Raw genomic sequence first — 22,027 nt, 5'->3', positions numbered from 1 at the left:
TGCTAAGCCACCAAACCCAGCCAGCAGCCAACAAGGTTTCCATTCCGGGTGTGCTTTTTGCCCGTCTGGGACTGATTTTGTTTTTCCGGCTTTATCCGAGTTGGACAACTAACCCAGGGTAGGAAGTCCTAACCCTCCCCGAGACAAAGAGACCCTGGTTTCCCTTTCCTAACATGAATGGTTCCATCTTTAAATCAGCGCCCATTCTGAGGCAATCATGTCCCCGGCTCTCCACACCTGCTGCAGCCTCCTCTGTTGCCCTCGGGTGTTAGCTACAGAGACAAACGAGCCCCTTAGTCTGCTCTCCTGAGGTCAGACAGAATAATACGCCCCTGCCTGCCTCCAAGGGCAGCTGAACACTTCAGAGCAAAAGTCCTTCCGTTCTCCCTACACTCCACGGCAGCATTCCCAATTCTTTTGGTGGGCAAGGAATACGGAGTCATTTTTTCCCCATCGTGGCTTATGAGATCTGACCCAATATATAAGGATCTGACCCACGATTATTAGCATCCAATACTGTGCATTACAGAAGCTTCTGGAGACTTGCCTAGATCTCAGCTTCTTAAATTGTGGTTCAGGACTCCACGGGGGTCTTAGAATTGAATGTGTAGGGGCTGCAAAAATATAATTAGCAAATGTCTGACTTGTGTACCTATTTTATATACGCGTGTCTTTATCCAGAATCACATAAACATTTCTTGAGTGAGAAGGGGTCAAGAATGGAAAAAGCTTAAGAAGCCCTGATGTGGAGGGGATCTGGGAAAGAGGGCAACTGTTGTACTGAGTGATCTGCATGAAAAAGTTGAGCCTTCCTAAGTCCACAGGGATATGTCCAAAGTTGGGGATACATGTCAGTGCACCAAAAAGCAACTTGGTCAGATGAGTAGAGACTGTACTTTTTCACTGGGAGAACAAGCTATAATCATGATCAGAGTAGCTTAATTAATTTATTAAGGCGAACTATTGCTTGGAATTTGGTCCGTCTTCCAATGTCTGAATGTGCCCCATGGCGCATTTGAGAAGACTGAGGAAATCTGGCCCAGGGTAGGCATAAATCATTTCTCCTGAATGGGGTGGTGGGAGATTCATGACTACTGGGGTTCGGAGTCAGTTGACTAAAAGGGTTCAGTTGTAGTCCTTCCATTTCGGAGATATCCAGGGAGCTGAGCTTCGATCACAGACTTGTGAGCCATCTTTGGTCCTAGGCACTGGCACAGTCCCTCCAGGGGTGGATTGTTCTCTTCCTCCATTCTCTCCATCCTCAGCCCCTGAAATGGTAATAAAACGTTCCACCCAGGAAATGGCAACAGACACGGGGCAGCAAGATGTCCTGGAGTCCCACATGAAGAGTAGTAGAGACCTAGTTTAGTTATAAATGTTCTAAATCAGTGACATCGAGCTCCAAATGCAAAGCAGGACCCTCTGCAGTGGTGTATTGACTTAGAAAACCACAAATCAATATTATCTATGTTGTATTGTGCTTTTCTGTTGCTAAATATGTTCCGTCATATTTTCATCTGGCTTTACGCTGGGGATTTTTGCAGCCACGATGGTGAGTCGGACAGCTCTGCAAAATTAGGTTGCTGCAGAAAAGGATGGAGTCGCTTACTTAGTCTCTCAGATAGAAAAGGGGAATTTCTTGGACAATGGCCAGGTCTTCGAATGTTCTGGTACCTGGTGGTCTGAAGAGATAAGAGGAAGTTTCTTGAACACATTTTGATTCCTCAATAGTCGAGAGATCCACTTGTTTTAGAGAGAAGGAAATTTTAAGGTGGTACCATTCTCTTAGAGAGAAAAGCCCTAGTCCTGAGGGAACAACAAAGGATTGAGTCATGATAGGGACGAGGAAAATAAAATGGTCTTCCTCTCCCTGAGGCTCTCAAGGGGTGTTTGGATGGTGGAGTTCCTTTGGGAAAGATGAAATGCTAAAATTCCAAAAGTAACACTTTTCCCAAGGCTCTTTCTTGCCTGTAGAATGAAATTGTACTAAATGTGTTCTAAAATAACGTTCCCTATAGACCTCTCTCCCCTCAGATTTGTGCAGCACCTGCTGTGGTTTAAAGCACAGCCCGAGTCCTCCGTTCCCAGTGACTGCTGGCAAAATTTGAGTGCCTCATTCTGTCCCTGCTGTCAACTCGAGTCCAACTTTAGGAGTCACAGAAAGGAGGTCTTAAAAGGAGCTTTGGATTTGTCCTCCCTCCTTTTCCCCTTCCCTTTTTACACCTGGGGAAGCTGAGTCTCACAGAGGGGATGTGACCTGAGTTAGCCAGAGAATTTTGACAGAACTCACAGAAGGAAAATATCCTAGAGATGGCATAACTGAACAGAAACTCTTAAAGGCAAATACTTGAAAAATAAGTTTATTGTAACTAAACAATATAAAATCTGACAGATGTTTCAAAACATTCTTGCAAAAAAAGTAAACCCTTATCCCCCACCCCCATCCCATCTTGTCTCAACTGATATACAGGATGAACTTGTTCAGAGCCACAACAACAAAAAATAATCAGTTTTTATTTGGTCTAACTCAAGAGTATTTCAAAACTTCATGTTCTAGGCAAAGTTCAGTAAAAGAGGAACTAATAGAGAGAAATCAATGGACTACTTTATGGTACATCTTTTTATTCTGTTATATTGACATTCAGAAAGGCAGGATTGTCTCCAAATGGGAGACCGCCTGGGATGCTAAAAAGTTCATCCATTAAACCACAGAAGCTAGAGAGAGAAATAGAAGACGTGAAGCTGAACATTTATTTAAAAAATGAATGCAGGGAATTATCACTATGTACATTTTAGCCTTTGGCATATATTCGACCAAGACCCTCCCCCTTTCCCTTATATACACCACACTGTTCATTAGCTTGTTTACATTTACTTCCACAACATATTTTTCTCCTTATTTGTCTGTGGCCAATTTCAAAATGAGGTAGATGAGCTGTTTGATGACGTCCTACTGAAATTTCCACGTGGGCTGCAGGAAACATGCCTCAAACCGACCTGGAAATGGCACATCTGCATCGAGAAGCCAGAAAGTGCGACGCCGCCCAACGTCTCGTCACCCTGGGAGACATGGACGCCGAGGTCTGGGGAGGCTGTGGACGTGGCAGAGTTTGTCCCTGCTAAGAGAAGTGGGACCGACATGGAACACAGTCTGTAAAAGCGTGAGATGGGCTCGGACGGGGAGCAGTCGCCACTTCAGTCCCCAGGAGTCTCCCGACAGCTCCAGCGCAGACATCTTCCCCACTGCATTTGGGCGGCACCCCAGGAAAGGCCAGCGGGCCCCGGAGACCTGGCCCATCCACTTCAGGGGGACCCTCGGCTTCTTTTGCAGAAGTCGACGCTCGCTTCGACATGTGGCTGGCCGGTCTACGAAATGCTGGCGTGCCCCTCCAGGTCGGTGAGGAACCGTTATCTTTAAGACGTGCGAATGGACAGAATGTGCAGGCACGCAGGCTGAGCATCTGAGGGGATGGAGATCAGCACCCTGGAGGGAGAGAACGCTAACGGACTAGCAAAGGGCCCCAGAGACTGGAGCCAACCTTAGAATGCCCTACATGGCTGGGTCAGGTAAAAGCCCCGGGTAAGCGGTCGGCAGACTGCAGAGCAGAGAGGGGCTCGTTTCTCAGCAGTGTCCAGCAGACACGTAACACGAGGTTACAAGCTGAGGCCATGGGGCTGGCTGTCTGTTATAACAAGGAGTCTAACCTCAGGGGCTAAACTTTTTTTTTTTTAAACACCTAGATAAGTGCATTTCTCCGTAACTGATTTTCTTGGAAATCCTATATATTTTGATGCCTTTAGAAAAATTATTCTGAGCAGCCTATAGGTTTTAGCCAGATTGCCAAGGGGGTCTATGAGAGACGTGCAAAACTGAGAACCCAAGATCTTTAACTTCAGTTAAGAGGAACTGTGACTAATTCTAAATATCTTTTTAAAAAAAAATCTCAATTCTAACAAAGCAATCAAATCAATACTGGATCTTAGTCTCCCCATTTGTAAAACAAGAGAGTTGAACAAGATGACCTTTCTAGCTCATCCTTAGCAGAGTAATATTTAAAGGAACTGCTCTTTGATATCGTTTAGAAAGACAGTGAAATCCATTTAACTGGTGAATGTGATGCTGCTATAATCTGGAGCCCATGTTCATCCAAACTGCTGCCTTCTCTCTAAGAGCCCCCAGTGATGGCAGTCACAATAAGGTATAAGTACAGATTCCCAAAATGCTTCGGGCAATTCTTTTAGCTGTTGGTGATCCTGTGAGAACCTGTCCTCCCTTTGAAGAGATGTTTCCCTGCCATTTGCTACTGGGCTAATCTTCCCATCACCAGGAAAGATACTTTTCCAAGACCAAAGATGCTTTCCGCTTTGCTAAATGATTGTTTTTTTCCTTTACATTTTGCACTGAATACTGGTGGTTGAAACCATTCTCTTGGCTTAATGCACCCCTTTTTTGGGAGGAAAGGCTAACTTTATAAGGAGCTCCCTCTTAATAGGAGTGTGACCAATTTACAGGATTGTTATAGGCACACCCTTCAGAATTACATCTCTGGACCAGGGGTGGCCTCAAGTGGTTCCTTTGACTTTTGGAAATCCCTTGGAAAAGAACTGGTAAGTCACGGGAATTTTAATTTCTCATCCTTCCTTGAATCTTACTACCAATGGTCTTCCCCAGGGAATCTAACTTATTTACCCGATGTGACTCTGAATGACTTCTAGTTATTTTCAATAATAAAATCCATCCATCAAGGACTACTGAGGAGATAAGAATTGGACACAGGTGCTTAAAGACTGAATAGTCCCGGAAATACTTTAAGGAACAGTAATTCTGATGAAACATAGCTATCGCTGACTCAAAATGGGGACTCTTGAGAGCCAGTTCCCATGATTGTCAAGATGGTGGGATGATGGTCTTTTACCATCACTTTTCTAAAATGAGGCTCTCGAAATAAGAAAATATAAGCCAAATCCAAGGTGACGACTACATTAATCCGAAAGTATGAGCTCTACTAGGTTGGTGAAAAAATGAATCCTATGACTTAATGATACCTATTAGTCATGTGAACTGGCGAGAGGCCATCCAGGGAGCTGAGGTCTGAGAAGTCTGCGGGGGTGGAGAGGGAGAACCGGCCTCTCTTCTGGTGCCGACTTCTAAGGGAGAACTAGACAAAGTCACCTCTGCTCCAGCTAAAACCAAGAATCTAATAAAGCCTTCCGGATCCCTTTAGGGACCCAGATCTAGACCTAGACACACAGAAATGGAGCGGTCTCCATCCCTGCGTCAGCTGAAGTTGGAGTTCTAAAGACTCCAGAATTTTGGGCCAACCCTCCTCCGTGCTGGTGAGGAAAAGGGATGGTGGGTTTGGGCCAGAGGGCATTAGGGATGCCTCGGCCCACCCTTTCCCGATCCATCTGAGGGCACATGCGGCTCTGCCCTCCCAGCACACCCTGCTGCTCTGTGGGTGGGGATGTCTATGCCCCGACTTGGGGGAGGATGGGAATGGGGGGAACATGGCTGTGCTCAAGCTCCTGGCAGACTCAATACGGGGTCTTCGGCACCCACCGAAAGCCCCCTCCCTCCATGCAGATAGAAACAGTGGGATGCTCAAAGGCAGCATTGGGCCTAGAAGAGCAAGCGGAGCCTGAGCCGCTGGCGAGGCTGTCCCACCATGCACCAGCAGTGTCCAGTTTCATTGGGAATGAAGAGGCGCTAGAACTCCCCTGTCTCCTTCCCCTTTCCACCACTGCACAAACCAAGCTTCCAAATTCAGAGGGGGAAGGCGGGCTTCCTGGCTTTGCCTCCCCCGCCAGTCTTAGTCCATCGGCTTCGCTCCAGGAAGGTCAGTGGGCGAGGGGCTGCAGCAGCTGAACCGGATGCTCCAATTTCACAAAACGTTGAATGGTTTAAGGGTTCATTCTATCACCCGTCAAAAGCTGGCAGGTTCTCTTCAGCAACTCAGGCTTTTACCAGGAACTCTCATCTGCTCCTTCAAACTACTCGCACCCACCTGGCCACCCCGGGGGGGCGCTAGCTTCAGGAGAAAATGGGGGCGGCTTGTATTCCTGGAAGCTCGCTGTCCCCAGGCCGCCTCTGTGATGCTCACCTACAAATGCACGTCTGCTCAGCCACTATCCTGAGGCCGAACCCCCCGAGCCAGGGAATAATTGGTCTCCGTTTAGGACGCCCTTCTGAAGATCCAGGGCATGTGGGTGGACGGGAGCCAGGCGCAGAGGGAGCCCGTGCTCCCGGGCCAACGCTCTGCCTGCCGGGGGGTTGAAAGCAAAGGCTTTGTGCTCTGCAGGAAGCCCTGTCAGCACCTGCTCCCGGGCTGGTCCTCCTTCGCTAAGCAGCTTCCCAAACTCCGCCTCCTCCGCCTCAGTCTAGGGCCCTGACACCTGCATTACTCCGGGAGAGAATGCTGGGGAAGCTCTGTTGTGGGGGAGCCGTGACAACCAGCGTGGAGACTCCCACTTCTTCCTGAGCTCCCCTTGGAAGGGGGCGTGGGTCGTGATGGAGAAAGGGCGGGCCCCTGCTCCAGGGCACCAGCCCCCCTCCCCCCCCCAGAGACGGCTGCGCAGGAGGCTCCGCAGAGAAGGTGGAACACAGGGCTGGTGCCTCTGGGAGGGGCTGGCGCCTCTGGGAACGTCCATCACCAATCACCCCCAAGGCTGAATGGTTCGGGAGAGGAGCAAATGGCCCTTGTAGACGCTGGTCCTAGTCCAACAACTCACCCCCGGTTTGGCCGCTGAGAAGGGCACCAGGGACCTCCCTGACCCGTATGGATCGATCAGAGCACACGTTGGGGCCCTTGGGCCCACAGAACCGGGACGTAGCACCTTGGTCCTAACACACAGACACGTGGGCACTGGGAGCTTTGACACGGAAAGCAGGGGGAAGCTCCGTTGGCCCCCACCACCCTGGGGGTCGTGGGGTCACAAGACAGAGGCGGCGAGGAGGGAGGGGGAGGAAGGAGAGGCTCACGGCCACGAGCCTCAGAAAGCCAAGAGCGGATCCAGCTTCATCCCCGGAAGTCGCGAGGAGGCACCGGCCACGGCGGTCACACCACTTCGTCGGACTCCAGACCGTGGGCTTCGTACAGGGCGTCCAGGATGTCCAGCTGCTTCTCCATGGCCGGCAGGTACAGGTTCAGGTCCCTCTGCATCCCCAGGCCAAACGCCTCCTTGTGATGGTCGCCCTCCCTGATGCTCAGCGCCTCCACGAAGTCTTCATAGGAAGGCGCTGCCCGTAGCGCCAGCTGCAAGAGAGAGGGACGGGCTCCTGGGTACGCCGCGGGCACGGCCGCCCCCAGGCAGACGCTCACTCCTGCTGGCATCTCCTCTCCCCTTTTCCCTGATGCTTAGAACTGCTCTCTGTGGTCAGGAAGGGAAAACCAGGGCCTCCCGCCCCGCCCCCCCCGGAGGACCCCCCCCTCCCGGGCGAGCCTGGCGCTGTTGGGGCACCCAGAGCACTCACCGCAAAGACGCCGCGAACCACCCAGCCGTGATGCTGCCGCAGCGTCCGGCCGTAGGCGCTGTCTGCAAAAGAACCAAGCGCGCCCGTGAGAAGCCGGCGCCTGAGCGCCGGTGGTTCCGTGTGTGTGTGCGTGTGTGTGTGTGTGTGTGTGTGCATGCATGTCTGCGTGTGTGTGTGTGCGCGCGCGTACACAGCCGTGGGCATGCATGGGCACACCTGTGCACACGTGCGGGTGCAGATGCAGTTTCTCACAGGTGGTAACTCTGGGCCCCCCGGGCACGGTGAGACCCCGTGCGGTCAGTCCCGCAGAAGGAGCACGCCCAGGGCACCCGGCCCCTCCGGCTCCAGCTGAGCGCGGCCTCCATGAGCGGGACAAAGATCTGGTTAATAAAAGCAGGGAATCGGAGCAAACTGCAGAGAGAAGATGAGTGGGGGGCCAGGGAGGGGTCTCAAGTGGAAAAACCCAAATTCAATGAAATGAGCACAAAATGGCAGCCAGCAACAGCACCGCCAACTGCCTGCCCATTACTTTGCTCTGTAAGGACTCTGGTACACGGCCTTTCTCCCCGCTGTGGGGCGGTGGCCTGCCGGGGCTGAGTGGGGCGTGCACTGTCCACCCCAGGCCCCCTTGGCCCGAACAATGGCGCACCGGTGGGAAGGGGGCACTAAGCCCCTCGAGGGCAGGACCTCCTTCTCCTCTTCTTGCCCTGGCACCCGGTGAGGGAATGAGGGGAGACGCCTTCTTTAAGCACCGCTCAGAGCACTTTCTCTGCGTTTTCCCTCCCAGGCGGGTGGGGGGCTCCCTTGAGGTCCAAGCCCGGCCCCCTCCCAGCCAGGCACTGACCGGGCTCTGACGACACCCGCAGAGACCAGGGCCCCGCCTGGGCCCCCACTCTGAACCCCAGCAGCGCTTCCTTCCTCAGAGGGCGGCCATTCTCAGTGGGAGCCGCCCCCCCACCAAGGGATGCTGACCTCGGCTAGGCCCTCATGGGGTGGGAGGGGGGCTTTCCAAAAGCAGGCGGCCTCTGGGGGGCTCGGGAGGACACTGTGAGGGATGGCGGCCCCCCTCCGGTCACAGGCCTGACTCTGCTGTTCTAAAATTCAGCTTTTGCAGCGAACGCCAGTAAGAAACCATTTACATTTCAGTTGATTAAAAGCTCTGGGCACGGAAGGGTCCTCGAGGTGAAGAGCTGCGCAGGCCCCCGGGCTCCGCAGGCCCTGCTGGGGGCCGGCCCCGGCCCCTCTCTCTGCCGCACGCTTTCGTGTTTTCTTCCATTTCAGAGAAAGCCCAAACTTCACCAACAGCCGGGACAAGCGGAGGACGCCGAGGCTCCCCCCAGTGCCTGTCTCCTTCAGTCACACGCGGCACCGCGAGCTTCCAGAGCCAGCCCCGAGGGCCGCCTTCTGCTCCCTCCCTGCAGCAGGCCGGCCTGCGCCTTTGGGACTCAAGGAGCTCCTCTCTGACAGGCTCTTCCTCTGTGGGGGCTCCTCCCTGACAGGCTCCTCTGTGGGGGCTCCTCCCTGACAGGCTCCTCCTCTGTGGGGGCTCCTTCCTGACGGGCTCCTCTGTGGGGGCTCCTCCCTGACAGGCTCCTCTGTGGGGGGGCTCCTCCCTGACGGGCTCCTCTATGGGGGATTCCTCTATGACAGGCTCCTCCCTGACAGGCTCCTCCTCTGGGGGGGGCTCCTCCCTGACAGGCTCCTCCTCTGGGGGGCTCCTCCCTGACAGGCTCCTCTGTGGGGGCTCCTCCCTGACAGGCTCCTCCTCTGTGGGGGCTCCTTCCTGACGGGCTCCTCTGTGGGGGCTCCTCCCTGACAGGCTCCTCTGTGGGGGGGCTCCTCCCTGACGGGCTCCTCTGTGGGGGATTCCTCTATGACAGGCTCCTCCCTGACAGGCTCCTCCTCTGGGGGGGCTCCTCCCTGACAGGCTCCTCCTCTGGGGGGGCTCCTCCCTGACAGGCTCCTCCTCTGTGGGGGTTCCTCCCTGACAGGCTCCTCCCTGATAGGCTCCTCCCTGACAGGCTCCTCCTCTGGGGGGGCTCCTCCCTGACAGGCTCCTCCTCTGGGGGGGTTCCTCCCTGACAGGCTCCTCCCTGATAGGCTCCTCCCTGACAGGCTCCTCCTCTGGGGGGGCTCCTCCCTGACAGGCTCCTCCTCTGGGGGGGCTCCTCCCTGACAGGCTCCTCCTCTGGGGGGGTTCCTCCCTGACAGGCTCCTCCCTGATAGGCTCCTCCCTGACAGGCTCCTCCTCTGGGGGGGCTCCTCCCTGACAGGCTCCTCCTCTGGGGGAGCTCCTCCCTGACAGGCTCCTCCTCTGGGGGGGCTCCTCCCTGACAGGCTCCTCCTCTGGGGGGGATTCCTCTATGACAGGCTCCTCCTCTGTGGGGGCTCCTTCCTGACGGGCTCCTCTGTGGGGGATTCCTCTATGACGGGCTCCTCTCTGGGGGGGCTCTTCCCTGATAGGCTCCTCTCTGTGGGGGCTCCTCCCTGACAGGCTCCTCCTCTGGGGGGGCTCCTCCCTGACAGGCTCCTCCTCTGGGGGGGATTCCTCTATGACAGGCTCCTCCTCTGTGGGGACTCCTTCCTGACAGGCTCCTCCTCTGTGGGGACTCCTTCCTGACGGGCTCTTCTGTGGGGGCTCCTCCTTGACAGGCTCCTCCTCTGTGGGGGCTCCTTCCTGACCGGCTCCTCTGTGGGGGATTCCTCTATGACAGGCTCCTCTGTGGGGGGTCTCCTCCCTGACAGGCTCCTCCCTGATAGACTCCTCCCTGACAGGCTCCTCCTCTGGGGGGGCTCCTCCCTGACAGGCTCCTCCTCTGGGGGGGCTCCTCCTCTGTGGGGGCTCCTTCCTGACGGGCTCCTTCCTGACGGGCTCCTCTGTGGGGGCTCCTCCCTGACAGGCTCCTCCTCTGGGGGAGCTCCTCCCTGACAGGCTCCTCCTCTGTGGGGGCTCCTCCCTGACAGGCTCCTCCTCTGGGGGAGCTCCTCCCTGACAGGCTCCTCCTCTGTGGGGGCTCCTTCCTGACGGGCTCCTCTGTGGGGGATTCCTCTATGACGGGCTCCTCTCTTGGGGGGCTCCTCCTTGACAGGCTCCTCCTCTGGGGGAGCTCCTCCCTGACAGGCTCCTCCTCTGTGGGGGCTCCTCCCTGACAGGCTCCTCCTCTGGGGGAGCTCCTCCCTGACAGGCTCCTCCTCTGGGGGAGCTCCTCCCTGACAGGCTCCTCCTCTGTGGGGTCTCCTCCCTGACAGGCTCCTCCTCTGTGGGGGCTCCTTCCTGACGGGCTCCTCTGTGGGGGATTCCTCTATGACGGGCTCCTCCTCTGGGGGGGCTCCTCCCTGACAGGCTCCTCCTCTGTGGGGGCTCCTTCCTGACGGGCTCCTCTGTGGGGGCTCCTCCCTGACAGGCTCCTCTGTGGGGGGGCTCCTCCCTGACGGGCTCCTCTGTGGGGGATTCCTCTATGACAGGCTCCTCCCTGACAGGCTCCTCCTCTGGGGGGGGCTCCTCCCTGACAGGCTCCTCCTCTGGGGGGGCTCCTCCCTGACAGGCTCCTCTGTGGGGGCTCCTCCCTGACAGGCTCCTCCTCTGTGGGGGCTCCTCCCTGACAGGCTCCTCTGTGGGGGGGCTCCTCCCTGACGGGCTCCTCTGTGGGGGATTCCTCTATGACAGGCTCCTCCCTGACAGGCTCCTCCTCTGGGGGGGGCTCCTCCCTGACAGGCTCCTCCTCTGGGGGGGCTCCTCCCTGACAGGCTCCTCCTCTGTGGGGGTTCCTCCCTGATAGGCTCCTCCCTGACAGGCTCCTCCTCTGGGGGGGCTCCTCCCTGACAGGCTCCTCCTCTGGGGGGGTTCCTCCCTGACAGGCTCCTCCCTGATAGGCTCCTCCCTGACAGGCTCCTCCTCTGGGGGGGCTCCTCCCTGACAGGCTCCTCCTTTGTGGGGACTCCTTCCTGACAGGCTCCTCTGTGGGGGATTCCTCTATGACAGGCTCCTCCTCTGTGGGGGCTCCTTCCTGACGGGCTCCTCTGTGGGGGGTCTCCTCCCTGACAGGCTCCTCCTCTGGGGGGGCTCCTCCCTGACAGGCTCCTCCTCTGGGGGGGCTCCTCCTTGACAGGCTCCTCCTCTGGGGGAGCTCCTCCCTGACAGGCTCCTCCTCTGGGTGGGCTCCTCCCTGACAGGCTCCTCCTCTGTGGGGGCTCCTCCCTGACAGGCTCCTCCTCTGGGGGGGCTCCTCCCTGACAGGCTCCTCCTCTGGGGGGGCTCCTCCCTGACAGGCTCCTCCTCTGGGGGGGCTCCTCCCTGACAGGCTCCTCCTCTGGGGGGGCTCCTCCCTGACAGGCTCCTCCTCTGGGGGGGCTCCTCCCTGACAGGCTCCTCCTCTGTGGGGGCTCCTCCCTGACAGGCTCCTCCTCTGGGGGGGCTCCTCCCTGACAGGCTCCTCCTCTGGGGGGGCTCCTCCCTGACAGGCTCCTCTGTGGGGGGTCTCCTCCCTGACAGGCTCCTCCTCTGTGGGGGCTCCTTCCTGACGGGCTCCTCTGTGGGGGCTCCTCCTTGACAGGCTCCTCCTCTGGGGGGTCTCCTCCCTGACAGGCTCCTCCCTGACAGGCTCCTCCTCTGGGGGGGCTCCTCCCTGACAGGCTCCTCCTCTGGGGGGGCTCCTCCCTGACAGGCTCCTCTGTGGGGGGTCTCCTCCCTGACAGGCTCCTGGGGGCTCCTTCCTGATGGGCTCCTCTGTGGGGGGGCTCCTCCCTGACAGGCTCCTCCCTGACAGGCTCCTCCTCTGTGGGGGCTCCTCCCTGACAGGCTCCTCCTCTGGGGGGGCTCCTCCCTGACAGGCTCCTCCTCTGTGGGGGCTCCTCCCTGACAGGCTCCTCCTCTGTGGGGGATTCCTCTATGACGGGCTCCTCCTCTGGGGGGGCTCCTCCCTGACAGGCTCCTCCTCTGTGGGGGCTCCTTCCTGACAGGCTCCTCTGTGGGGGATTCCTCTATGACAGGCTCCTCCTCTGTGGGGGCTCCTCCCTGACAGGCTCCTCCTCTGTGGGGGCTCCTTCCTGACGGGCTCCTCCTTTGTGGGGGCTCCTTCCTGACAGGCTCCTCTGTGGGGGATTCCTCTATGACAGGCTCCTCCTCTGTGGGGACTCCTTCCTGACCGGCTCCTCTGTGGGGGCTCCTCCCTGACAGGCTCCTCCTCTGGGGGGGCTCCTCCCTGACAGGCTCCTCCTCTGTGGGGGCTCCTCCCTGACAGGCTCCTCCTCTGTGGGGGATTCCTCTATGACGGGCTCCTCCTCTGGGGGGGCTCCTCCCTGACAGGCTCCTCCTCTGTGGGGGCTCCTTCCTGACAGGCTCCTCTGTGGGGGATTCCTCTATGACAGGCTCCTCTCTTGGGGGGCTCTTCCCTGACAGGCTCCTCCTCTGTGGGGGCTCCTCCTTGACAGGCTCCTCCTCTGGGGGAGCTCCTCCCTGACAGGCTCCTCCTCTGGGGGGGCTCCTCCCTGACAGGCTCCTCCTCTGGGGGGGCTCCTCCCTGACAGGCTCCTCCTCTGGGGGGGATTCCTCTATGACAGGCTCCTCCTCTGTGGGGGCTCCTTCCTGACGGGCTCCTCTGTGGGGGATTCCTCTATGACGGGCTCCTCCTCTGGGGGGGCTCCTCCCTGACAGGCTCCTCCTCTGGGGGGGCTCCTCCCTGACAGGCTCCTCCTCTGTGGGGGGTCTCCTCCCTGACAGGCTCCTCCTCTGTGGGGGCTCCTTCCTGACGGGCTCCTCTGTGGGGGCTCCTCCTTGACAGGCTCCTCCTCTGGGGGGTCTCCTCCCTGACAGGCTCCTCCCTGACAGGCTCCTCCTCTGGGGGGTCTCCTCCCTGACAGGCTCCTCCCTGACAGGCTCCTCCTCTGGGGGGGCTCCTCCCTGACAGGCTCCTCCTCTGGGGGGGCTCCTCCCTGACAGGCTCCTCTGTGGGGGGTCTCCTCCCTGACAGGCTCCTGGGGGTTCCTTCCTGATGGGCTCCTCTGTGGGGGGGCTCCTCCCTGACAGGCTCCTCCTCTGTGGGGGCTCCTCCCTGACAGGCTCCTCCTCTGTGGGGACTCCTTCCTGATAGGCTCCTCCCTGACAGGCTCCTCCTCTGGGGGGGCTCCTCCCTGACAGGCTCCTCCTCTGGGGGGGGCTCCTCCCTGACAGGCTCCTCTGTGGGGGGTCTCCTCCCTGACAGGCTCCTGGGGGTTCCTTCCTGATGGGCTCCTCTGTGGGGGTCTCCTCCCTGACAGGCTCCTCCCTGATAGACTCCTCCCTGACAGGCTCCTCCTCTGGGGGGGCTCCTCCCTGACAGGCTCCTCCTCTGGGGGGGCTCCTCCCTGACAGGCTCCTCCTCTGGGGGGGCTCCTCCCTGACAGGCTCCTCCTCTGGGGGGGCTCCTCCCTGACAGGCTCCTCCTCTGTGGGGGCTCCTCCCTGACAGGCTCCTCCTCTGGGGGGGCTCCTCCCTGACAGGCTCCTCCTCTGGGGGGGCTCCTCCCTGACAGGCTCCTCTGTGGGGGTCTCCTCCCTGACAGGCTCCTCCTCTGTGGGGGCTCCTTCCTGACGGGCTCCTCTGTGGGGGCTCCTCCTTGACAGGCTCCTCCTCTGGGGGGTCTCCTCCCTGACAGGCTCCTCCCTGACAGGCTCCTCCTCTGGGGGGGCTCCTCCCTGACAGGCTCCTCCTCTGGGGGGGGCTCCTCCCTGACAGGCTCCTCTGTGGGGGGGTCTCCTCCCTGACAGGCTCCTGGGGGCTCCTTCCTGATGGGCTCCTCTGTGGGGGGGCTCCTCCCTGACAGGCTCCTCCCTGACAGGCTCCTCCTCTGTGGGGGCTCCTCCCTGACAGGCTCCTCCTCTGGGGGGGCTCCTCCCTGACAGGCTCCTCCTCTGTGGGGGCTCCTCCCTGACAGGCTCCTCCTCTGTGGGGGATTCCTCTATGACGGGCTCCTCCTCTGGGGGGGCTCCTCCCTGACAGGCTCCTCCTCTGTGGGGGCTCCTTCCTGACAGGCTCCTCTGTGGGGGATTCCTCTATGACAGGCTCCTCCTCTGTGGGGGCTCCTCCCTGACAGGCTCCTCCTCTGTGGGGGCTCCTTCCTGACGGGCTCCTCCTTTGTGGGGGCTCCTTCCTGACAGGCTCCTCTGTGGGGGATTCCTCTATGACAGGCTCCTCCTCTGTGGGGACTCCTTCCTGACCGGCTCCTCTGTGGGGGCTCCTCCCTGACAGGCTCCTCCTCTGGGGGGGCTCCTCCCTGACAGGCTCCTCCTCTGTGGGGGCTCCTCCCTGACAGGCTCCTCCTCTGTGGGGGATTCCTCTATGACGGGCTCCTCCTCTGGGGGGGCTCCTCCCTGACAGGCTCCTCCTCTGTGGGGGCTCCTTCCTGACAGGCTCCTCTGTGGGGGATTCCTCTATGACAGGCTCCTCTCTTGGGGGGCTCTTCCCTGACAGGCTCCTCCTCTGTGGGGGCTCCTCCTTGACAGGCTCCTCCTCTGGGGGAGCTCCTCCCTGACAGGCTCCTCCTCTGGGGGGGCTCCTCCCTGACAGGCTCCTCCTCTGGGGGGGCTCCTCCCTGACAGGCTCCTCCTCTGGGGGGGATTCCTCTATGACAGGCTCCTCCTCTGTGGGGGCTCCTTCCTGACGGGCTCCTCTGTGGGGGATTCCTCTATGACGGGCTCCTCCTCTGGGGGGGCTCCTCCCTGACAGGCTCCTCCTCTGGGGGGGCTCCTCCCTGACAGGCTCCTCCTCTGTGGGGGGTCTCCTCCCTGACAGGCTCCTCCTCTGTGGGGGCTCCTTCCTGACGGGCTCCTCTGTGGGGGCTCCTCCTTGACAGGCTCCTCCTCTGGGGGGTCTCCTCCCTGACAGGCTCCTCCCTGACAGGCTCCTCCTCTGGGGGGTCTCCTCCCTGACAGGCTCCTCCCTGACAGGCTCCTCCTCTGGGGGGGCTCCTCCCTGACAGGCTCCTCCTCTGGGGGGGGCTCCTCCCTGACAGGCTCCTCTGTGGGGGGGTCTCCTCCCTGACAGGCTCCTGGGGGTTCCTTCCTGATGGGCTCCTCTGTGGGGGGGCTCCTCCCTGACAGGCTCCTCCTCTGTGGGGGCTCCTCCCTGACAGGCTCCTCCTCTGTGGGGACTCCTTCCTGACAGGCTCCTCCTCTGGGGGGGCTCCTCCCTGACAGGCTCCTCCTCTGTGGGGGGTCTCCTCCCTGACAGGCTCCTCCTCTGGGGGGGCTCCTCCCTGACAGGCTCCTCCTCTGGGGGGGGCTCCTCCCTGACAGGCTCCTCTGTGGGGGGGTCTCCTCCCTGACAGGCTCCTGGGGGTTCCTTCCTGATGGGCTCCTCTGTGGGGGTCTCCTCCCTGACAGGCTCCTCCCTGATAGACTCCTCCCTGACAGGCTCCTCCTCTGGGGGGGCTCCTCCCTGACAGGCTCCTCCTCTGGGGGGGCTCCTCCCTGACAGGCTCCTCCTCTGGGGGGGCTCCTCCCTGACAGGCTCCTCCTCTGGGGGGGCTCCTCCCTGACAGGCTCCTCCTCTGTGGGGGCTCCTTCCTGACGGGCTCCTCTGTGGGGGCTCCTCCTTGACAGGCTCCTCCTCTGGGGGGTCTCCTCCCTGACAGGCTCCTCCCTGACAGGCTCCTCCTCTGGGGGGTCTCCTCCCTGACAGGCTCCTCCCTGACAGGCTCCTCCTCTGGGGGGCTCCTCCCTGACAGGCTCCTCCTCTGGGGGGGCTCCTCCCTGACAGGCTCCTCTGTGGGGGGGTCTCCTCCCTGACAGGCTCCTGGGGGTTCCTTCCTGATGGGCTCCTCTGTGGGGGGGCTCCTCCCTGACAGGCTCCTCCCTGACAGGCTCCTCCTCTGTGGGGGCTCCTCCCTGACAGGCTCCTCCTCTGTGGGGACTCCTTCCGGACAGGCTCCTCCTCTGTGGGGACTCCTTCCTGACGGGCTCTTCTGTGGGGGCTCCTCCCTGACAGGCTCCTCCCTGATAGGCTCCTCCCTGACAGGCTCCTCCTCTGGGGGGGCTCCTCCTTGACAGGCTCCTCCTCTGGGGGAACTCCTCCCTGACAGGCTCCTCCTCTGGGGGGCTCCTCCCTGACAGGCTCCTCCTCTGGGGGGCTCCTCCTGGGGGGCTGACACAGGACAGGAGCTTCTGCTCTCTGAGGGCACCCGGGCGGGCAGGAGGCTACGACACGCTGGGCAAAGCCCGGCCGCGGGTGCCGGTCACTTCTGGCCGGGGGGTTCAGCAAGGCCACGGGGACGGGGAGCGCACTCGGAGGAAGGCAATCAGCCTGATGAAGGGGCTCCAGCCTCGGCCGTGCTGGGAGGGGCTGGGGACGCGTGTCCTGCCTTGCGGGACTCTGGGGCTCACCCCCCCCACTTCAGGCAGACTTTTGGACAGTCCGTGGGCCCCTGTGCTGCCCCTCAGAGCCCGGCCCTTGCGGGGCCCCCTCCCCAGGCCCCAGCCCAGACTTCCCGTGGCCGGGACGGGGCCCCTCGATGCCCGCGCCCTTACCCCGCCTCAGCCCCCCGGCCGGGCGCACCGGGGGCCGTGTCCGTGGTCGCTGCACGAGCCTGACGAGGAGCGCGCCCCGAGCTCGCCGCCGGCCCCTCCCCAGGACCCCAGCCCGCCCCCCACCCCGGCGCCCGGTGGGGCAGCAGGCGCAGCGCCGACTCACTCAGGGCTCTCTGGACGTCCTTCTCCCCGTTCTTCACCTCCGTCAGGAAACCCTTCAGAAACTTCAGGCCTCTGTGGGGGAACAAGGCAGGGCGAGGGAGCGGTCAGCGTGCGAGGGTCCCAGGCGGGGGTGGGACCCGCGGGCGCCCTGCAGGGCTGGGAGGGGCGCTGGACAGCAGGGAGGCCCCTCCCGACGCAGGGACTCGGGACAGTCCCCCTGATAAAGGGACGGGGGCCCAAAGAGTGCAAGGGTCAGGGAGGGCCTGAGCCGGACCTTGCTCTGAGCCCCCGGTGTCCCGAGTACGAAGGTGGAGAAGACAAGCAGCGCGCGGCTGCTGACTGACCGCAGACTCCCTCCCCCCCACCCCATGTGCACTCAGCAGTGGGGAGCCGGGGACCCCCATCCTGAGGTCCCGAAACACTTCTAGCTGGGGGACCCCCTGCCGAATGAGCTGGAGAAGGAAGTGGCCCCCAGGAGTCAGACGCGCCTGAAAAGTGGCTGGACTGGGGAGGCAGGCTGGACCTGGGGTCAGGGAGGCGAGCTCAGCTTCAGACCCGGGACAAGCCGCCCCTCCCCAGAGCTGTGAGGATCAGAGGAGACGGCAAAGCGCCCACACGGGGCTGGCTGCAGCGCTGCGGGCGCCGTGTATCGGCAAACCTGCCCCTGGCGCTCAGAGTGCTCCCTGACACCTGCGGACCTTCCCCCATCCCCCTCGCCCAAGGGGGCCTGAAGCTGGCCGGGCCGGCGGGAGGAAGGGGCCACGGAAGGAAGCCTGCCCCGGTGAGGAACGGGGGGCCCGCCCCCAAGATCTCCGGCGATAGGGCTGAGGGGGACCGGACCCCCACCGCTTTGCATACGCGTGAGAGAGCCAGGCGGAGCAAGGCCCATTCCGGAGCCGTTTGTACCGAATGTACAAACTCTAAAGCTGGAAGGGACCTCGGTCACCGACTCCTCCATCTGCAAAGGGGGGAACGGAGGCCCAGAGGGGCCACGCTGAGGCCCACCCGAGCCTCGGACCAGACGCTCTCTGAGGGCAGGGGGGCTCCCCCTGTGGGCTCTGGCCTGTGGTTAACGGAGGAACTCCAGAGAAAAATGCGAAGCAGAAACGAAGTCCCGGCTCGAGGGATGTCCCCCCTCCCCTCGCCCCGCCCCAGAACAGCCCGGCCTCTGGGAGTCAGACCCCGCGGAAGCTCGGCCCCGGCCAGGAAAAGCCCGTGCCCACAGCCCAGGGGCAGCCAGAGCCGGAAGCCACGGGACCCCTTACCTCTTGAGCCACAAGAGGGCCTCCGTGGCCGAGTTCCGGACCTGAGCCACGCCGGCGCTCACCTCGTGCAGCACGATCTTCTGGAGCGTGCTGAAGTCCTCCTTGTTGGTGATGTACTTCTGATTGACTTTCTGCAGGGGAGGGGGCGTGTCAGGGACGGGAGCCCGGCAGGACAGAGGCAGCCCCCTCCCCTCCAAGGAGGCCGGGCTGGCGGGGGCCACATGGGGGCTTTGGATCCAAGCCAAAGCCCGAGGCCTGAGTCTCTGAGCCTGGGAGCCCCCCTGCCCCAGTTCTCTTCCTTATCCTGAAGCCCGGGTCTGGGTGCGAGGACTTCCCTTCCTGCCCCAAGACCCAAGGATGACCGGGCTTAGTTATACACAGTGGGGGACGCCGGGCCCGAGGGGCTTCCCTCGCCGAGATCGCTCCCAGCTGCCTGAGAGATGGGGGCTCGGGCCAGACCCCCAACTGCCCCAGCAATCAGGGCCTGAACCGCGGCATCCGGGGAGGGGGCTGGGGGGGCAGGAGAACCCCGGCTCGGGCCTTTGGCTCCAGACCGGGAAGGTCCCTTTGGGGCGTCCCCGGTGGAGGGGGAGCGGGTGGGGGTGGGTGGGGGTGATGACAAGATGCGGGTCCTGGGCCAGACTTTGGGCTGGGGACACTAAGACTAAGGAGAAGGGAAAGCTCTTGCCCCTGGGGGTTCCATGGCTGATAGGCGTAGGTCCTTTTAAAAGGGAGAGAGACCCCCTTAACTGGAGGCTCAGCTGCGGCCCCGCCTCGGGCCCAGGAACTGCAGACACAGCCCCCCTGAGACACTGTCCCCGGTCTCCTAGAAGGCTTCTGACCCCGCCAGCCGGACACGGCCAGTCCCAACGCCCCCGCCCTCTGACTGAGAGCCAGGGCTGCGCTCACCTTAATGTTTCCCACAAGGTCCATCTTCACGGGAGCAAAGACCGTCGGGCCAAGTTTATCTAGAAGAGAGGAGAGGGCTGGGTTTTCCCCTGTGAACAGTCGGGCGTCTTCCAGCGGCCCCCCCTCCCCACGCCCTGGGGGCCGAATGCGGCCCTCCCCTGTGAGAAGTGGCCGCTGACTCCTGATTCACAGGGCCTGGATTTGAATCCTGACGGAGGCCGCAGCGAGCTCGGGCGATCGCGGCCTCAGTTTCCTCCTGTGACGGGACGGAGCGAGAGCAGCCCCAGCTGCAGGCCCGGGACCTTCCCCACCATCTCGCGCTGCTCTGAAGTCGGTTCTTGGAACAAAAGGACTACATCCGGAAAGGGACTGGGGGTTTCTAGGCCCCCCACCCAGATGGTCACACTAGGGTAAGAGGGGAGTCCTTGACTCCCTTTAAACCTCCCGAAGTCACTTGGAAGATGATCTCAAGTCCGGACCAAGGAAGATGAGCAAAGACTCCGAGGGCGGCCTTTGTCGGGATGGGGACGTCCCTCCAGCCCCTGGTACCAACTTCCCGACCCAGCTCTCGGTTCTCTCTCTGTGTGACTGAATGTGGGCTCCTTGAGGTCAGAGACCTTTTTCCTGTTTTGTCTCTTATCCCTGGGGCTACAACAGTGGTTGGTAGGCAGTAGAAAGTTAATAAATGCTGGTTAAATGAATGATTTCCTCACAAGAATTGTTTTCCCTTTATTCCTATTTCCTTTGGTCAATTTACACATATTGAGAATGAGGGACAGCAGAGGGATGGTCCAGGTACGACACCAGCAACTCTGAGCCACCCGAGAAACACGGAGAAGGGCCTCCGGCCCCCTATTCTCAGTTCCACAAGCACTTATTAAGCGCCTACTGCATACCAACCGCAAACATCTGCCACACGTGTCCCTGTGTGAGGCCCTGGAGATTTGCAGAGGAAGAATACACAGAGCAGGGAAGGGGGGAGGAGGGGACCAAGGACACCTCCACCTCTACAGGTACCAAGGGCTGGTTCTGGGGCCGAGCCCTGGGATCTCATGGGATCTTGGAAGTCACTGAGTCCAACAGCCTCACTTTAGAGATGAGCCGACATCAGCGCCCACCAGCGGCCTTCCCAGAGTCTCCCAGCCCTGCCGCATCTCCCCAGGGTCCCCTCCTTTTCTAGCTGCCGGGGGCCTGCCTGCCTCGGTCTCTCCCCCTTCCAGTCCATCCTCCATCGGCCACCAGAGGGGCTGAGACCCAGCCTGGACCATGTCACCCCCCCACCCAGTAACTCCCCCACTCCCCTGGCTCCCTATCACCCGCAGGACCCTGGGTTTGGCCTTCGAAGCCCTTTGCCCTCACTCCCTGGCCTCCCATTCTAGGACCAAGACCCTCCAGCTCTTGGCTCTGGGCATTTTTTCCACAATCCTCTGCTCTGACTGTGGGACCCCCGGAAGCCTTCCCCGAGCCCCCTTAATTCCCACACTGTCCCAGTCATCATCTGCCTGTTGTCCCTCCTGTGGCTCGTACGCTCCTTGAAGCAAGAACCACCTCTTGCCTCATTTTGCGTGCCCATAGCCCAGTGTGTGCCTGGCACATAGTAGGAGCTTTACCAAGCCTTGTTTCTTCTCCTCCTGCCCTTTGGTCACCTCCCAAAGCTTAGGGACCTGTCTGCCCAGGGGTCCGCGGAGCCCCACTCTCGGGTACTTATGGGGAGAGGGAGCCGAGGGGCCCTTGGGGGCTGTGACGCCCAGAGGGAGCTGAGGGACCCGAGGGGGCTGTGACCCCCAGAGAGAGTTGTGACCCCAGAGGGAGCTGAGGGACGTGAGAGGGCTGTGACCCCCAGAGTAGGCTGTGACCCCCAGAGGGGTGAGAGGCCCTCAGGGGCTGTGACCCCCAGAGAGAGCCGAGGGGCCCTTGGGGGCTGTGACCTCTAAAAGAACCGAGGGTCCCTTGGGGGCTATGACCCCTCAGAAGGGGCGGCACGCTCTGGCCAATGCAGTCGGAGAGACTCCAAAGCTCCCCCAAACGGCCGTGCTTTTCTCTGGCCTGTAGTCCTGCTCTGTGACCCAGGCTCAGAAGGTAAAAGCTCCCGGCCGCTCTGCGAGCCCCAGGGGTCTCCCCCTCCCCAGCTCCCCGTGACCGCTGCCCGGGCAGAGGCCGCTCTTACCCAGAACCGGCACGATGGCGTAGCACGACTCCAAGAAGGCTTCCGTGGGGATGCCGCCGTCCTCCAGGAGGTCGATGTCACTGAAGCTGCGCGAGGGGGTGACGGGGAGAGGAGGGAGAGTCAGAGCCGCCTCCGGACAGCCCCGACCGCGTCAGCCAGCCCGGCGCCGCTCCGAGAGCCAGCGTTTGCCGAGGCCAGCGGCACCGCGGGCCTGGGGGGCCGGGAAGGAAGCGATCCCTCCTGCACGGGGGCCGCGCCCTCTTGTTCCACTATCAGGACCTCTCCTTGGTCGGAGAGCCGGGCCCCCTCCCAGAAACCACTGGGCCTCCGTGTCTGTCTGGGGGCATCACCACACAGAGGGGCTAATCCATCCTGACTCGCTATCCCGCCTCTGTAACGAAAGCCCCCGCACTGGGCGTCCTCCTTTCCCTGGCTGTCAGAAGCGCCTCCTCCTCTTTACTTTCCCACGCTTTCTTCCGACAGCGATCATCACTAGCAACCGTGACAGTTAATGGTTCTAGGCGCCGACTATGCGCTCGGTGCTTCACAACC

General features: G+C 60.9%; 1 protein-coding gene across 3 annotated transcripts in view; it reads right to left on the bottom strand.

Moving 5' to 3' along the window:
- Positions 1–938: 938 nt before the first annotated feature.
- The window catches only part of PLEKHA8 (pleckstrin homology domain containing A8), a 50,424-nt gene continuing 29,335 nt past the window's right edge, over positions 939–22,027 (bottom strand). Inside the window, exons 9-16 of one of the 3 annotated variants that reach the window (XM_052000422.1) lie at positions 21,476–21,561; positions 19,309–19,367; positions 18,400–18,530; positions 17,136–17,206; positions 7,472–7,533; positions 6,102–7,253; positions 5,047–5,148; positions 2,345–3,484 (exon numbers count right to left, since the gene is read on the bottom strand). In XM_052000422.1, the coding sequence (XP_051856382.1) occupies positions 7,056–7,253; positions 7,472–7,533; positions 17,136–17,206; positions 18,400–18,530; positions 19,309–19,367; positions 21,476–21,561 (607 nt within the window). In that variant the 3' untranslated portion in view covers positions 2,345–3,484; positions 5,047–5,148; positions 6,102–7,055. Of the gene's footprint in view, positions 1,269–2,344; positions 3,485–5,046; positions 7,254–7,471; positions 7,534–17,135; positions 17,207–18,399; positions 18,531–19,308; positions 19,368–21,475; positions 21,562–22,027 lie in introns of those variants that run through there. The other 2 variants (XM_052000421.1, XM_052000423.1) reach the window with 2 other exon arrangements.

This window comes from Antechinus flavipes, chromosome 5, assembly GCF_016432865.1.
Source record: "Antechinus flavipes isolate AdamAnt ecotype Samford, QLD, Australia chromosome 5, AdamAnt_v2, whole genome shotgun sequence".
Taxonomy (NCBI): Eukaryota; Metazoa; Chordata; class Mammalia; order Dasyuromorphia; family Dasyuridae; genus Antechinus; species Antechinus flavipes.
The sequence above is the reverse complement of the archived record's forward strand: the minus strand, read 5'-3'. Positions and strand labels throughout refer to the sequence as shown.